The 19,134-nt window shown below is 27.2% G+C and overlaps 2 protein-coding genes across 4 annotated transcripts; one reads left to right on the top strand and one right to left on the bottom strand.

Annotated features, from left to right (window-relative positions):
• Window positions 1-127: 127 nt before the first annotated feature.
• LOC112600426 (caltractin) lies at window positions 128-7,134 on the bottom strand. 3 transcript variants are annotated; one of them, XM_025347636.1, is made up of 5 exons: window positions 6,644-7,134; window positions 6,321-6,496; window positions 6,111-6,192; window positions 5,810-5,994; window positions 128-427 (listed from the first exon to the last, which is right to left on the bottom strand). In XM_025347636.1, exons 2-5 carry the CDS (start codon window positions 6,453-6,455, stop codon window positions 338-340), a joined length of 492 nt encoding a protein of 163 aa, XP_025203421.1. In that variant the 5' UTR covers window positions 6,456-6,496; window positions 6,644-7,134; the 3' UTR covers window positions 128-337. The 3 variants fall into 3 exon arrangements, with proteins under 3 accessions (XP_025203421.1, XP_025203422.1, XP_025203420.1); XM_025347637.1 differs by having other exon boundaries at window positions 6,321-6,477; window positions 6,778-7,134; XM_025347635.1 differs by having other exon boundaries at window positions 6,321-6,477; window positions 6,644-7,132.
• Window positions 7,135-7,433: 299 nt separating this feature from the next.
• Window positions 7,434-15,200, top strand: LOC112600425 (lys-63-specific deubiquitinase BRCC36-like). The gene is made up of 6 exons (XM_025347634.1): window positions 7,434-7,553; window positions 7,626-7,842; window positions 11,368-11,456; window positions 13,429-13,545; window positions 14,344-14,449; window positions 14,844-15,200. Exons 1-6 carry the CDS (start codon window positions 7,434-7,436, stop codon window positions 15,137-15,139), a joined length of 945 nt encoding a protein of 314 aa, XP_025203419.1. The 3' UTR covers window positions 15,140-15,200.
• The last annotated feature ends 3,934 nt before the right edge of the window (window positions 15,201-19,134 follow it).

Raw genomic sequence — 19,134 nt, 5'->3', positions numbered from 1 at the left:
TGATGTATTAATATTATACTTATGATTGACATCATGATATTTAAAATATAATACAACAATGAATAGTTTAGTATGGGAAAGTATTATATGATATTGTTTTAAAATATTAAACCACATTGATTTTTCAAAAAAAAAATTTTATTTTCTGTTTTTATTTGTATATTAATTATCAGGTACCTTAATTTTTTTAAGGGAAATGCTGTTAATAATGTATGAAGGAAATAGGCATTTACAAAATATTAGGTGTTAATTTAAATGGTAATTGTGAAATGTTATTACAAAATAGTGTACACACAAATAAATAATGTTTTTGATAGAACAGGGATGAAATATGTATTTAATATAAATTGGTTTTCTTCATAATTTGTAGGAATTCTTCTTGGCTGACTTCACCATCACCATCTTTATCTGCTTCGTCTATCATTTCCTACAATATCATTAATTTCATATTACAATTACAAAAAAATAATTTTACGCATTTCCAGAATCTTATTTTTATTAAGTAGACGTTATTTTACACATATTATTATTTAATTTTATTTGATAATATTAACTATACTATGATTAATTCTTTAAATGTAACTCATAATAAATAAATTATGCTTAAATAATTAAAATATATTTTTTCACCAATATTGAGCAATAAAAATTCCAACAAATCCGTTATAAAATATAACATCCAACTGAATCCAATTTAAAAATTATGACATATTTTAAGATATTATCATTATAATCAGGTTTTAAATCAAAATATTAATTATTCTTACGATAGTACAATAACCATTATAAACTAAATTCTTTTTATCCATAGATTTATTTTTTTAAAGATATTTGTTAGCGATACATTATATTTTTATTGAAACTTCGTGGTTTTTAATATTTAAGACTATTATAAACTTTGATTTTTTTTTTGTTTTTTTTTTTACCACTGTGCTCTGGTTATTTGTGTCCTTCTGCACAGTGGAAAAGGGGGACAAGTGGAAGTCTCTCTTTTGACATTTTACTGTTTATGTAAAGAGTCTGTCCGTAGCTAAGGTTTAAACCAACGAGCCACATCCTACTGGGTTACTACAATTTACCCTCAGGAAACAACTTGTTGAATGTAAACAACACACCCTGTATTATGTAGATTATAAGCAAATTATTTACACTATTTACACCAGACGCTGAATAGGCATTTTATTTTACGCCTCGGAACACTATAGTTATTCATATCAATATACATATTATTCTATTATTACATGTATCCGATCTTATTTTTTTTACCTTTAGCTTCTGTATATCTGTATAATTTAACAGGTTATGGGCCCAGTTGTAAGGTTTTTATAATAAAGTCGAGTATGTTCAATAGATTAATTATTGGTTTACGAATCGCGTGTTTGTGTACAGACAATGTACAGCAATAATAATTCGCGAAGTATTGTGCAGTGTAGTGTAAGTGGATCGTTCGTGTGAAGCGCAGAAACTGTGTTTGTTATTATTACATTTATATAGTGTACAGACAGTGTACAGATAATTCGTTATTATGAAAACGAATCTATAAAAATTTATAAACTAACGGGCAATGAAAATTGTGAAAAATGGAAATTCCAAATAAAAGTGACCATGAAGGCAGATGATATATTTGACGTCGTGTCCGGAAAAACTACAATACCTGTTCTTACAAAATTAAGTACAGGAACTGAAGATGATGCAAGAAAGAGGTATGATGTTGATTATTTAATATTTACAAGAGCGGATAACAAGGCTCCAAATTTTTTTGTCACGTCAATGGACGAACAACCACTACAGTATATAATGAACTGTTCCACGGCTAAAGAGATGTGGGACAAGTTGCTTAGCGTATATGAACAAAAATCGGACTCAAGTGTAACGCTAATCCAACAAAAATCTACAGTTATGTTATGAACCCAGATGACAATATGGCAAGTTATATCTCAAAATTGGAAGGTCTTAGAAGAAAATTAAAACAACTGGGTGAACCAACATCTGAGTCAATGCTTATGACCAAAATATTAATGACTTTGCCAGAAAACTATAAATATTTCTACAGTGCATGGGATTCGATACCAAATGTGGATAAAACATTTAGTCTAATTTATCATCTAGACTCATGGTAGAGGAAACAAGGCAAACTCAAGGATATGATGCACAGAAAGATACTGCAAGTAGCAGTGCATTTTCTACAAAGAAATCGTTTGGAACATTTAAAGAAAAACATATAAAAATTGCCTATTCTGAAAAACAACGAAACAATGATAAAAAACTAGGTAAGTGTAATCATTGCAAAAAACCAGGGCATTGGAAGCGTGAATGCCGGATTTTCTTAAAGGAACAAAAAGAAAAGCATAAAAACGAGTCAAACACAGGAAATGCGTTGGTCGGAGTAAAATCAAAAGACATCGAAATATGCGATTCAGAAAAATGGTATGTGGATTCAGGTGCAAGCGATCACATGACCAGTAGAAAAGAATGGTTCAGTAGTTACGAATTATTTGAAGTGCAGTTACCAGTACGTATTGGTGATGGTAAACTTATCTTGGCATGCGATAAAGGTAATATAAATATTCAAGTGAAAATCAATGATAAATGGGTTGATAGTTATTTATCAAACGTTTTACATGTACCTGATCTTAAGGTAAATTAGTTTTCGTGTGGAGCGTGCTTTGACAAAGGTATAAAAATGACGACAGACAGTGATGATTGTACATTTAAAAAGGACAATCGTGTAGTTGCTATTGGATCTTGTGAGAATAAAATGTTTTCAATGGTTCAGAGAATATAACCATTAAATCAAGCTGAACAAGCAAATGTTGAAGTTAAAATTCTGACGTTACTTTAGTGGCATGAAATGTTAAGTCATCAGAATGTCCAATATGTTCGAAGCTACTTTAAACATATGCGGATTCCATATATAGAAACAAAAAACAAATTTTCCTGCGAAGCTTGCATTTATGGTAAACAACACAGAAAACCATTCACATTAAGTGATTCTAAAACTATTAAGCCAGGTCAGTTAATTCACAGTGATGTATGTAGCCCCATGGAAGAAAATTCTCTTGGAAGTAAACGGTATTTTGTTATATTCAAGAATGATTATTCTAATTATACATATGTGTATTTTATGAAAAAAAAATCAGAAGTTAAAAATAAACTTGAACTATTTTTAAATACGGTCAAAAATCAGTTAAATATTTCAGTATTACATTAAGAAGTGATTGTGGTCTGGAATATAAGAATACTGAAGTAAAAGCCATACTTGATAAATTTGGAATAAAACATGAGACGAATGTACTAAACACACCTCAGCAAAATGGGAAGGCGGAAAGATTAATGCAAACAATTGTAGAAGCAGCCAGAACTATGGTATACAGCAAAAATTTGTCCAAGACATTTTGGGCAGAAGCAGTAAATACAGCCGTATATACAATAAATCGTACAGGAAACACAGGTCAAGAAGGAAAAACGCCTTATGAATTATGGTTCAATAAAACACCAGACATAAATAATCTAAAAATATTTGGTAGTGAAGTCTATGCACATATACCAAAAGAAAAACGAAGAAAATGGGATCAGAAGGGAAGAAAAGGTATTTTTGTTGGATACTCAGAGGAGACGAAAGGATATCGTATATGCTTTGATGGAAAAGAAGATTCATTAAGCAGAGATGTCATATTCAAAGAAGATTTAGTAAACCCATCAACAGCCACAAAAGTATAAATCATAAATGAAGAAGAAGAGGAAGAAGTAAATTCGGAAGGTGAAGCTGAAGATGAGAAAATCAACTGCGACGACGAAGAAAAACTGGACGATGATAAACAGAAGCCAGTAGCAGTAGAAGATCAACAACAGATGATACTCAGAGACAGAGGAAAACTCAATAAACCTATTAGGTATAGAGATGCATTTTTCTCAGCATGTAATGACCCACTTACGTATAAAGAAGCTATGACAGGTAACAATCAATGTAGACAATTGGAAGGCAGCAATGGACGACGAAATGTTATCATTGCAGAAAAATGAAACTTGGCAATTAGTAGATTTACCAATAAATAAAAATCCAATAAATAATGAGTGGATATATAAAACTAAGTATAAAACAAATGAAGAAGTAGATCGATATAAAGCTAGGCTAGCTGTAAAAGGCTGTGCGCAAGTTCATGGAATAGATTTTCAAGAAACGTTTAGTCCTCTAGTGAAATACGATTCAATTCTAGTAATACTTACGATAGCAGCAGCCAGAAAATTAATACTCAGACAATTTAACATTAAAACAGCGTTCTTATATGGAGATCTTGAAGATAACATTTATATGAAACAGCCAAAAGGTTACGAAGATAGAACACAATTAGTATGCAAACTTCAACAGAATCTATATGGGCTGATACAGGTACCCTGGTGCTGGAACAAAAAGTTCAAAAATATGCTGATGAACTTTGACCTGAAGGAAACAAAAGCAGACCCTTGTGTATTCGTAAGCAATAAAAATAATCAATCATTAATTATCACTATTTTTGTAGACGATTGGCTAATCGCAGCAACAAAGAACGATCTGGTGGACACAATGGTGAACTACCTAAAGGACAACTTCGAGACGAAGGAAGGTGAACTTGATCATTTCTTGGGTATTGAAATTGATCAAAGACCTGATGGTTCAATTTTCATACACCAATCATCATATTGCAAGCGCATTTTAGAGAGGTTCAATATGGAAGAAGCCAACGTCCTGCATATTCCCACAGATCCACAACACTCATTAGATTCAAATTTGTCAGGATCATTGGAAGCAGGAGAAGTTCCATACGGAAAATCAGTTGGAAGTTTGTTGTATCTAAACCAAATAACAAGGCCTGACATAACTTTTGCAGTAAATCTCGTCAGTCGTTATTTAGAAAGGCCTATGACAATTCATTAGAATGCGGTGAAACTTATATTTAAATATTTAAAGGGGACATTTAATTATGGTTTAATATATGATTCTAGTGTAACACCAAAGTTGCGTGTATATAGTGACGCAGACTATGCTGGTGACACATCAACATCAGAATTCATTTTCATGATGGGAGATGGAATCGTAGCATGGTGTTCACAAAGGCAAAAATCGGTAGCACTTTCGACTACTGAGGCAGAATACATAGCGCTGAGCCAATCGATACAGGAACTTACTTGATTGACGCTACTTATCAGTGATCTTCTAGAGACACAGGGAGATAAATCGGTTCTGTATGCAGACAACCAAAGCGCCATCAAACTAGTGAAAAATCCAGAATACCATAAGCAAACAAAACACATTGATGTTCACTATCACTACATTCGTGAAAAGTTTAGTGAAGGGATGTTTTCTCTGGAGTATGTTCCAAGTAAGGAGCAGTTAGATGACATATTGACCAAGCCAACTCCATGACCAAGATTTCAAGAACTCGGGGAGATGTTGGGAATTAGAAATATTAATTATAAGTTAGGGTATATTGTTTAAGGGGAAGTGTTGAATGTAAACAATACACTCTGTATTATGTAGATTATAAGCAAATTATTCACACTGTAGTACAGCAGACGCTGAATAGGCGTTTTATATTTCTATAGCATATTAATTCTATGGAGTAGCATGTAGGACGATTAGTCGTTGCTTTATATTACGCCTCGGAACACTATAGTTATTCATATCAATATACAAATTATTATATTATTACATGTATCCGATCTTACTATTTTTACCTTTAGCTTCTGTATATCTGTATAATTTAACACAACTAAGCATAAACTAGCAATAATAATTAATATATTTATGTTTGAAACAATTTATATTCACCTGAAGTTCTTCATCAGCAATATTCTCGCCTAATTCTTGAGCTATACGTTTTAGATTGGAAAATGTTATTTTTCCTGTACAATTATCATCAAACAGTTTAAATGCTTTAATAATTTCTTCTCTTGAATCTTTATCTGTCATTTTTATCGACATCAAAGTAACAAAATCATCATACGTTATGACACCTAAATAATATATTTAATATTGATTAATTAATTGTTATTTTATATTCATTACAATTATTTGAAGGTTTCTAGTTACTTATTAAAAAAAAAAAATGATCACTAAAAAAATAACTTACCAGCATGTTGTTTATTTATATTAAGCAACATACGTTTGATTTCTTCTTTTTTTGGTTCAAATCCCAAAGCCCTCATGGCTACCTAAAATTTTTAACTTAATTAATACCACATTATTTTTGAGATAATACTGAGTGACAATAGTTAATTATAAATCAAAAATGATGACCTATTAAGTAAAATTAATTTAATACATTGATGAAACTAAATACCTTTAACTCTTTGGTTTCGATTGACCCAGATCCATCTACATTAAACAATTCAAAAGCTTCTTTTATATCAGCCAGCTGTTTTTCACTAAACTCAAATTTGTTTCCTCCAGACTTTTTTCGGTTTGTAGCTGGCATCTTTATTCTGACTTATTGTAACCTATAATAATAACAACAATCTAAACAAAACATAAAATAGTTATAAGTGTTTGTTGAAGGGGACCATATTCAAACGCTTTACTGCTAAATTTTCAAAGAAATGGCCCAATAATGAATTTAGTGATAACAAAAAAAAATAATCATAACTTATGGTCTTTCACACCAACCTAAAGTCGGTGCGGCGGTTTGTGGCAGTCGGTCGACAAATCAATAGCGAACGTCAAAAGATATCGGACGGACGTAGAGTGATCAAATCGGCAATAAAATATATAATCGATTCCAGAACGCAAAGGAAACGTACTGTTTGTGATTATTTTACCGATGTAAATGACCACTGGATCGATGATGAGTGACTGTAACAAAGTAGCGAAGCTAGTGGCGTGGTGATACCGATATCAGATTCACTTTACTGATCGGGAAAACGATTTTTTTTTTTTTTTTTGTTTATAGTTGTGTAAACAAATTGGTTGCGTACGCAGCTATCCGTACCTAGGCAACGCGATTTCGATTGTCGATTTGAGAGAAAAAATGAATGAAAACGAGTAATAATAATCTCGTTCAGTGGGTGGTTATGAAAGAATAACGATATTGAGGGAACTTATTAGTTTTCTTTCTTCTTTACTCGAACTAATAGAAAATTACACGATATAGATAATAGCAGTTAATAATATTGTTATCTGCATAAGGAGGGACATTGATAACTGCTATGTGTACAGTGCGATACGCATTCGTTTCCCGGCTCTTTTGCACTTGGTAACAAATGATGGTGGAACGGCCGAAGCGAGATAAATAGATAATTAAACAGTCTTAGTTAGACTTGTACAGTATTGCATTATTATATACTTTTAAGTTTTTTCGTCGTCGCTCTTTGTTTCCTGCTGCTAACCGTCGCATCAGCACGACGATCGGTGTCGTGACGATTTGACGATTGGCGCGAAGTGTTTGAGCACAGCAATCATGAATAAACAGTTGGATCAGCTAACCGACGTGTTCATATCAGACGAAGTTTTGATGATGTGCCACAACTTGGCTCTGCTCACGGAAAAGGAAGAGGTTGCTGCTCTGCTCATTGGTCAAGTAAGCGTGTGTTGATGCAAGGTTTTTCTGTACGCACCACAAATGTGTCCACTCATTGCTGGTTTGTTTTAGAAAATAATACATGAGAATGGAACCACCGTGTCTGTGTCAGCGTTGTCTATACCGCCTCGGGGAGAGATCAAAAAGGACCGTGTAGAAATCATGTCTGAAGACTTGGTAAACGCTATGGAAGATGCCAAATACTTTTCCAGCATCAAAGGTGCTAACTTAAATGTCATTGGCTGGTATCATTCACATCCTCATATCACTGTGTGGCCATCTAATGTCGGTGAGTATTTAATAATTATAAATAATGTTTATAATTAGTATGTACCTAATTTTTTGCGTATCATACATTAATAACATTATAATATTACTATAGTACAATATAATAATCACGAGACTCGGATTACATAGTATTATTTGATAATTAAAGTATACAGAAAAATATAGACAATTAAGTCTAAAATTTTGTTTATGTATCATAAAATTGTGTGATATAGCTGTTGAGTGGTATTTTCCCAGTTTTGGCTCATTAGCATTTCAATTAAAATCAAACTTATTTATTTTAGTTTAAAAAAAGAAAAAGTAAAAGAAAATTGAACATATTACAAATTACTTAATGTTTTAATGATAATTCCTATTATGCCTATCTAATTATTAGACATTCCAACATCATAGACCATAGTGATACGGTAGTTGTTATCAGTTTTGTTTATTTTTTACTGTTTTTTATGCAAAAAATTCTTTAAATATTTATAATACAAATTGTAAGATTTATTAAGTTCTATTTTAATACTTTTTAGAACAATGAAGTGGCCTAGTTACCTTTTTTTTATTAACAAAATATTATTTCTAAGGTTGGTTGAGAGATTCTGGCATATAAAATAGGTACTGAATAAATAACTGAAACAACAATTATTCATAATATATTAAAAATAGTTAATAGTTGAATTATTCCTCACTATTTCTTAAAATTAACAAAACATTGAATTTTAAACTGTCATGATTTTATGGAAAAAATCTAATAAGGAGAACATTTTATAAGTTATTTTTAAAGCAAAAAAGAAAAATAAATCATTACTGGCTTTTTCCAGAAAATTAAAATAACTAATATTTTTTTACTTCTAGAAATATATGAAAGTATAAAATGGTTGTAATAACTCTAAGATTGATTTCTTGATAATTTTAATTTTATTTTTATAATTTTTATTTAAAAAATAAGCATTTACATTATATATTGAGTTTATTTAAATTTGAGTGTAAATTAGTAGATGCTACTTCATAAAAATTATACTTGAATAATTGTTGCATATACATGGTATACATTTTTTTACCATAATAATTATTATAATTTTAAAGATATATTTAGATTTATCCACATTTTTTCAATTTTTATAATATTTGATGTCTTTATGAACTTTTTCTTTTGACTCTTTTGTATTGTTAAATGTAAATTTGCCTTTTAATTATATTGCTATCGAGTCAATTAGTTATTCCTTCATAATATTAGGTAGTGATTAAAAAATTTCTCATAGTTTTTTAAAAATTATTTTAATACCCATATCAAATATTAATTCTTTCAAAATTTCTATATTTTTTAAAATATAGAAATCAAATTTTATAGATAATTTATCAAGCTCAACATGTAAAATGTTCATTCTGTATAACTTATTGTTTTAGCTATAAATTTGTATAAAAATATTTAGCAATTTATGAGTTTTCTGTTTCATTATTTTGATAAAATATTCAATATGTCAAAAGTGTTTGAAATTTAAACTTGTCATCAATTTTTTTAATTAAATAATTTGATTAATGTATTACTTAATTCTTTAATTTATCTATAGTTAAAATTCTTTATAGTTTAAATATTTTAGGTTAACTATACTTTTTTTCAATTCAAATTTTTTTATGTTAATAGTTTCATATAATACTTAGTAAATCGAAAACAACAGATAAAGTTTAAAATTAATTTTTTTCTATATTTTAAATTTATATAGAAATACATAACAAATTATTTAAGCATACAAACCACAATTTGTTTTCTCTTCAATATATGCACACCATAACAAATTTTCATTAAACAAAATCAATTTTGTGTTTTTTAGCATTAATATAAGAATAAATCAACTTCTTGGCAAACTTAAAGTTAAAAATATCTGCGTTTGTATTTTCACTTTTTTCAATATTTTTGCGATTTATGCACGTTTTTTAAAATTATTTTACAAACTTATGACTTAATTATCATCTGAAAGCCAATAATTATGTTTTTTTAAGACAATAATATCTATTACGGAGCTTATTTAAAAGGACTTAAAATTTTAAAAAGAAATACACAAAACCTACTGTGATTAAATTACTTAGTAGTAAATTATAAAGTTTTAGCAAATGCATTACATTCTTCATAATAAATGGTATTTTTTATTTTTATAAACTACCATACAGTGGCGGATAGGCTTATATTTTTTTACCGGGAAGTAATTTGAATAAAGGCCTCCAAAAAATAAGTCGTGAGCGACATTTAATTTTAATATAACAATACAATACAAAACTATATAATAAGTAATACAGGTACTCTTAATACAGATTTGTTTATTTTTTATTGTTTTAAATCATGTAAGAGTATAATATTATATTATATACTTATATTATTTGTATTATTTACAGTGTCGGCCTAGGATATGAAAGGTCTAGGCAAGGATTTTTTTTAATCATTTTGTATAAACTAAGTTTAATTGTTATATTAAAAAGGCATTTATTTAATTCTCTATAAAAATTGGATTTATTCAACATTTTTTTTTAACAACTAGATAAAAATTATCAAAATAAAGAAGGTAATACTTCAATAGTTCTATACATTAATATTTGACATGGTTTTCAGTAATATATTTTAAATAACTGAAATTAGCAGAAGCAATGTATAACACGTGAGATAAAACTTAATTTTGAATTTTATTCTTACCTTGTTTAATAGATGGGAAAAAGCAAATTTTTTTTTGATTTTTGTCGTTTCTACAAGCAATTAAGACCTCTTTTTGTTTCGCCTTTCTTTTAGAGTGTTTACTTTGAAACCGTTGTTTATGCATTTTTGTTTTTATTTTTAATTTTTAATAAAGATACACAAAACGACACTGTTCACCAATACCGGAACACGCGCTACAGTGCCACACAGTCGTATGCCCGTATGTATACAACTATTGAACTATAGAATTGATAAAACCCGACTCGTATAAGCAGAATTGTAAATATATTTATATATCGTATTATTATTATACTGTTCGAGCACTACAAACTACGAGCGATAACATTATGAAAAACATGTATTATCTGAAAATAGAACAAAAATAATTTACGAAAAGTAATAAATACTCAATTTACGTATAACCACATTGGTACAATGGTACATTATAATCATTATATAGTACAGCAACTACCGATATTAAATACGGTTTTCTATAACTCTAATCTCAAAATAAATCTCAATATTCCCAATAACACGGCCGATACGGGGAACAAAAACAAATATTGTTTATACTTTATACCTAAATGATTATGGTATTTTTCTTGTACTTGTAGAGTGGTTAAAAATATTAAATTTATCAATTTGCAACTTTATTAAAATTATTATTTTCATTCTTCATCACACTAGGTTTTTGTTAAATGGTCAAAGGGAAAATCCCGAATTCCCGGTGGGCCTATCCGCCACTGCTACCATATATGTATGTAAAATATTATTTTACTTATTACAATGATGTGTTATTTATTTAAAAAAAAATATAGTTTACATTTAATTTGAATTTTTATAATTTTTTAGATTTGCAAACTCAATTGAACTTACAAAATATGGATTCATGTTTCATTGGTATAATTTGTTCATCATATAATACAGACACTACAACAATGGTAAGAAAATAAATCACATAAGTACTTACTTGCATGGAAGACATTTTTGTCAGTTAGATCTAGACAAATTGAGTATAGTACTGTTTTAATGATAATGTGAGATATGAAATAGTATTTTACAGTGTTTGAAATGCAAACATTTTTTAACCAAATATTTTTAATATTGTACCAATTATTCAATATGACTATTCAATTTATTAATTTGTAAATTTTCAAAAAATTTAGAATTCATTTAATTTGTATATTACATTTATTAGCCCAATAAAAACTATCATCATATTAGCTGTGTTATGTAAATAAATATTAATATAATTCTAAAATATAATTTTTAAAATTATAAAAGTATGATTTACTTTTTAAAAATTGTATGAATAATTGCTTTATTATTAAAAAAAAAAAATGTTTAAATTATTCATTGTATTGTATTATTAGTATTTAGTTTGCTATTCAAATCAGCTAAATAATTACCTTTAAGACTTTAAATAACTACTAGCAAGATATATTTTAATATGAAATCCCTTGAGTGGTGTACTACAATTTATGGCTAAAAGATCAGGAGCTATACAGTGAATTCCGCTTAATGTGGGCACGTTGGGACCAGCCCTGTTTGCCCACATTAAGCGGTTGCCCATAAAAACCGAAATTAGTAAAAAAAAAAAAAAAATTATAATAAAAAAATATATTTGTATTATCATATAATTGAAAAAAATTTTAAATAATTACTAGATATATAAATAAAACTAAATACATATAATATATTAAATAAAATTAATCTTTGGATGTAGAAGGTATACAAAACGTTGTAATTTTTCGTTGTCTAAGCTGTTTAGTATGGATCTAGTTGACAAAATAGGCACACGCTTCAAGTTTATCAGACGGACTATTTTCGTTTCCCTCTTGCATGAAGAACTTCTGCAAGAAATCAATGCACTTTTTCGCCTCTCTTTGGCGAAATTTGTTTATTTGAATGGTAATGATTTTTATTACTTTCGATAAACACAATCTCATAGATACGACGGAACCCGATTAAATTAATCGTTTTTAAATACTTATGTGTATATTCTAACGCTATGATAAAAAAAAATTGCCCACATAAACCGAATCGAGTGTCCATATTACGCGGTTTTATTTGACATTGTTAATATACATTTGTATTGGGACCAGACATGTTTGCCCACAATAAGCGGATGCCCATATTAACCGGTGGCCACATTAAGCGGAATCCACTGTATTCATATTTGATAGTAAAATAATTTCATTAATTAACTGAAATGTTGTTTACATATTTTAAATATTGATGCTGGAATAGTAACTATAACTTTTGTAAATGGCTTCTAAATTATACTCAATTCTATTTATTAGTTACTAATATAAAAATTAATTTTATGATCTAAACATTTTTTATTTTTCTGCTTTATGTTTTTATGAATTTATGATGGTAAATTCTAAATTACAAACCAGAACATGGTTGCTTAACATAAAATTAACTTACTAAGAATTTAATAACAATTTGAATATGATTTGCTTTCATTCAGTTTTTTACATATAATATTGTGTTAAAACCTTATAACACAAATTCATTCAGTTTTTTTTATTTTCATCATTATGCCTGTAGATGATTTTGATTTAATTTAATTTTCTTTGAAAATATGACCAATAAAATGAACTTTTTTCCTCAGTCTATAAATAAATACATGTCCGTATATCATGTCGAAATTTCATAATTTATTCATTAAATATCTAAAAAAATAATAGTATACGTATAGTTATGCAACTAAAATATCCAAAATATAATTAAAACAACTTAGTAAATAGTTATTAAATTTGGTAAAAAAGCAATAAATATTAATGTTTATTTTAAGTTAGGTATGAGGTTTTATTAGGTATGTAAGATATTAAAGTGTACTGGTTTGGCTGTAAGTATAAATACAAATAATAATGATAATACAGTATTGTAAATTATTTGTTTTAGATGAAAGAAATGAAAACAGTATGCTTTCAAGCAAAACAAATAAATGGTACGGTGAACAGAATAGATGTTAAATTTCAAGTTGCACCTACAACCTGTACCAGCCAATTGTCATTTGAGGTAATTACTTTTTTATATTTTTATGTTTAATCAAATACTATGCTTAATTAATTCTAATTATATAAATTTGAGGTCAACTACTTATTATAAACATTATAATTTATAATAATATAATTTAATATGAGTAAATTTATTCACTGATGTATCTTATTAACTAATCTTAACCCCTCTTTCTCTCATATTTAAACATGTTATTGTATTCGTCATTATCTTATTAATTATGATTATTATTTTTTATTTTTTTATCTTAATATTTATGACATCATATTGATTTGGTTGCTGACTTATAAATTTATGATTTTTACTATTGCATTAAACAAATAAATTAATATATAATAATTTTCACTTGAATTATACTAAAAAGATACAAAATAATATGGGCATTTTCTACACTTACAATTATCAATAAAAAAAAAAAACTCCAAATCTGTTTGAAAGTAATTTTCATATTAAACAAATAACCGTTTTAATGTCAATATTTTATATAAATAACAGTTTTAAGTACTTGATATTAAATTTAAGTTATTAACAGGTTTGGACATGATTTATTTATATTTTTATTAAACAAACTGATAGCATATTCCAAAATTTTGAAAATATTACAAGTCAACAATTTCAACTTAAGCTTGAGAAATATTTATGATGGGAAATTGATCTAAAATTTTGTTTTTTGTAAATATTTAAAAAATTTTAATTTACTATTTAATCATTTTTATAATTATAAATTGTGTAGCACATATTTTTTTTTCATTCAAAAAATCATTTATAAGCATAATTAATTTGTGTTAATATTTTTAGGTAATTGTCAAGCATATTGAAACATTGTATGACGAACTCATAAAAAATTATAATGAAGCAAATGAAGGTGACATTAGTCCAATGGCTCAGCTTCATAATGATTCAGGTACATTCTATCACGAAAAAAGCTTTTTAACTATAATTTTATGTAATATGATATGGAATTGACCACTTAAGTATTAGCTATATTTCCGTTATTTAATAAATCTGTAAAAAAAAAAAAGAAATACTTTTCCCATATTATTTTTTATTCTTACTAGTATAGTTAATTATTTATCCTGCAAAAAAAATAAGCTGTATATTCGGAAGACCAAATTTTAAATATTTATTTGATAAGTTGTATTCTTTTTACTTTTATTAATTTTATAATGGGATTACTTATTTTTATAAATAAGCCCCCATCCATTCAAAACTATAATAGAAAGTTTTTTTATATCATACTTACATAATTCAGTTAAATAAAGAAATGGAAATTTTATTAGTAATATTTTGGTTTTTAGTATATACATTATCTGGGATACATATGTTGGAAACAGTGGCTAAACCTATGCTTCAAATGTTAGAAACACAACGTGAAAGTTCAACTAAAAGAATTCAAAATCTTCAAGTAAAATTAGAACAGCTATCATTAGGTATTAATGATGAGCATTATTGTGATGGTACAAACAAAAATTATGACGATCAAGAAAATAGTGATGATTCCTCTGAGAGTTTGATAACATCAGTACCAATAAAAAATCAACCCAAAGATAAAAAGAAAGGAAAAAAGTCTAGTATGGTATCCTCTCCAGTTTAATTCATAAATATTAAGCAGCTTCAACAGTATCATACTTAATAAATTTAAAAACTATATTTATTTTATTATTGTCTTTTAAAAATAATATATTGTGTATTATTTATGTATATAAAGAAATTTTTGTTTAAATGTTTTTTGTTTTTTTTTTTTTTTCAATAGTTTTTCTAGTATTTTACCTATTAATGGTCAATTTTGTAAATTTTTGTGTACAATTTGAATGAGCTAAAAAAATATATTTTTAATAGTAAAATATTTTTATTTTACATAATAGAAATTTCTGTTGCATAAAATATTATTTAAGACAAATCATTTACTTTTAAACAAAAATTGAACATTTTTTAAGTATAAAATTTGTTATGAATAAGCATTATTTTTAAATGTATAAAACAATATAAATGCTCTGAATTGAGTTAACTATTAACCATGGTTTATAAATAAATTTGAAAAAAAAAATACACCAAAAATATTAAACCTCTGATTTGATTTAATTTAGTTACTACTTTACAGAAAAATATTAATTCACTTTGCAATGAAGGTCATTGTTATGGATGTTTTAAATTTGAATTAACTGATAAGCTGCTGCGTGAAAAAATCAATTCTGAGTGGTCTATCCATATTACTATAAATACTTAATCTTCCATTTACATTGTTTATAAATAAATTTATTTTAATTAAGTAATTTAGTGTAAATAGACAGTGGCTTAAAATAAATCTTATTATTTTGCAAGTTATTGTATAAAAAAAATATAATAATATATGTGAAAATTTCAAGTCTAACAAATATTTTTGAATTACAACAGAACTTCAGATATTCATGAATAAAATTGTATTGAAATGTCAAGCTTTAGGTATAAAAATTGGAAATATGTTATTTTATAATTAAAAACACAAATTTTCATAATTTTATCAAATTTTGAATAAATATTAAACTGTACCTATCAAAACAACATTTTCAAATTGCTGAAAGAACAATTATATTGGATCTTGTTTTAAATAGCTTAACTTTTTAATTAGACCGAAAAATCTTATCTACTTAAAAGAAAAAAACTTTAGAATGTTTAAATTCATTTAATTATCTTAAAATACATCTAAATATTTTGATAATTTTATTGAGTAATTAAAAATAGTTTCAATAATTATACAACAATTTCTTCAATTAATACTCCAAAATATACTAGGAAAATCATAATCTTACTTATGAATATCCAAGTTTATTTGTGAAATTACACGCAACATACAAATTTTCAAATATTAGGTATACATACTAAAAATGTTATAAATTATTTAAATTGTTCACATTTGAGATAAATTTGGCAAAATTTTAACTTAAAGTGTTTTTAAAAATGATTGTATTTATTTGTTCATTCATAATATGGCATTCGCTGCTTTGACCACCGTTGTCAAATGGGAACACACTCGCTCGCTGGTCTCGTACGACATCTTCGAGACGTTGTCGTAAACCCTTGGCCTATGTGCCATCAACAATTTCTATCGTTGCACCCGTATTATTTTATAACGTGTGTGCCGTCGTTGGATCCGCTGTTCTTGCCGCGCAGACATTAATATATATATATAACTACCTGTTATTATTTGACCGTGGAGTTCATGAGTGGGCAGTGTACCTACAGCATAATCTATACCGGTGTTGCTGCAGCGGAGATTTCACGCGATCACATTGGTCAAAATCCGAGTCGTCGATATTAGTAATATCCATAAATATATTATTCTTTGTTTTGTCGTATACCGATTCTTTTTTGTCATATTATTTTGGCGCCCTAATTTTTATTATTATTATTAATTTATTACCTCAATACGAGTATTTCTATTAGGTACCTATATAATATTATAGCACGACGGTGCGTAAACCAAATTTGTTTATATTATATTTATTATTTGGTCACCCGTCCCTTTTACAGGTCACAATATTATAATTATTATTGAGATAAATCTCTGGGTATAATTTTTCCATATATATTTTTTTTTGTCATCACCATTTAAGGCCATCCCCGTAGGAGCTTTTGTGGTACTTTTTTTTTTAATTTCAGTACAAACAACTTATGAAAATCCATGTATTATTTTTTCATGACTTTTGATCTGATACATTTTTTTTTTTTTTTATAGGACTTCATTAAATCCAGTAGGCTTGTGATTATAATGGCCCAAAAATACACTACAAATCGTTGAATAATAAATTGATAAATGTTAATAAACATAATTGACATACTAATACAAAATACGTTCTATTTAAAGCAACTTAAAATGCCCACTCATTCAATCTAGAGATCCCAGATTTATTTATTTTTTTAAATTATATCTATACTTGCAATTTGTACTGGTGTAATTTGGAGAGGGTGTGATGGGTCTTATATTAGCAATTAAAATATTACAAAATTAAATACATGATGTTTGTTATATAAATTCTTTATAAACATTTGGTACCTAGCTAAAATTACATTTGTCCTCGATGTAACATTTAATTTTCTTCACAGTTAGGTACTAAATATACTATAAAATAAAGTTAAACACAATCATAATCAAATAATATATATTAATTACTATTTGATTTGGATATTACAGGTTATCAATAATTTGAAATTTAAAAACCTAAATGATATAAAAAAATTTAATTTTTAAAATAAGGTACATACAATTATACAAGACGGATTATCCAAAATACAGAATATAAGCATTATTTAAAACTTTTGTAGGGACACCGAGATACTTCATTCAAAAACGGGACAATCCCGTAAACTACAGGACACATAGAATCTTTAATGAAAACTAAAAATCATGAATATAATAGAATAAGCAAGAAAGCATCAAAAATAGATTTCAAATACATATTTTATATGTAGCAGTTAGTTTAATTATAGGTACAGTGAAAACTGTATAATGCGGAACAGCATGGGACCAATCAAAAATTCTGCTTTAAGCAGTTTTCCGCTTTATTGAATAAAACCAAAAAATTCTGGATTATAAATTCGTATCAGTTTTTCACGTTAAAAAATTAGTTTACAACATTTATAACTTTTATTTTTCGAGTTAGAGACTAATTTTAAGCTTAATTAATTACTTTACTTTCTATAACTTAATTTAGATTGATTATTATAGATTAATTTTCTTACAAAATTATTAACAATTTATACATAACACATAAGTATAAAGGTTGAGAGTAAATTAAAACATTTAATTTTTCCAAAACTCATGTAAGGTTTTAGTTTTGTCACTTATGTTGCTATTTTTCCAATATTATATGTATTTGAATGGACATCACTTAGTATGTACAAGCAAATTGTTGGTGCATAACTGTTTCACAGCTATAAATTATACATACCTACGGGATAAGTTTGTTTCGCAGATACGATATCCAAAAAATACGATGTACATCTACATATTTATATCAACGTAATATGACGGGTGTCACATTTCCGGCTTATGCAAGGTTTTTACTTGCATTGTACCTAAAAAACCGTTCCGTTTCCGCGTTAGGAAGGTTTCGTTTTACTGAGGCTCAACGACTATATAAAACTTTGGAAACATGCCGAGACCATAGAAAAATTCCGTATTGGATAGTTTTCTGTTTTATTTAGGGTCCGCATTACATAGTTTTCACTGTACATAATCGATGGCCAAATCTTTATTCATAAGACCCATAATTGAATTTTCTTGCAAATAATAATTATTTATTTGTAAATTAAAAATATGTATGATATAGACCCTTGTGGTGATTTATTAATAAATAAATGGTTCATTTAATTTAATTCTAAAATTTGACAAAATGTGATACCATACAAAATGTATTATATTAGGTATTAAATTACAAACACCAATAATTAATACATACTGTCAGATAGTTTAATTTGGTAATAAAATGATTTACAACACTGAATTTAACACCAATAGTATATACATGCTATAACATACACACACACATACATATATACACACATATATATATATATATATATATATATATATATATATATATATATATA

This window comes from Melanaphis sacchari, unplaced genomic scaffold, assembly GCF_002803265.2.
Source record: "Melanaphis sacchari strain LSU unplaced genomic scaffold, SCAv2.0 Contig64_pilon_pilon, whole genome shotgun sequence".
NCBI classification, from domain to species: domain Eukaryota; kingdom Metazoa; phylum Arthropoda; class Insecta; order Hemiptera; family Aphididae; genus Melanaphis; species Melanaphis sacchari.
This window is presented reverse-complemented; position numbering and strand designations above follow the sequence as displayed.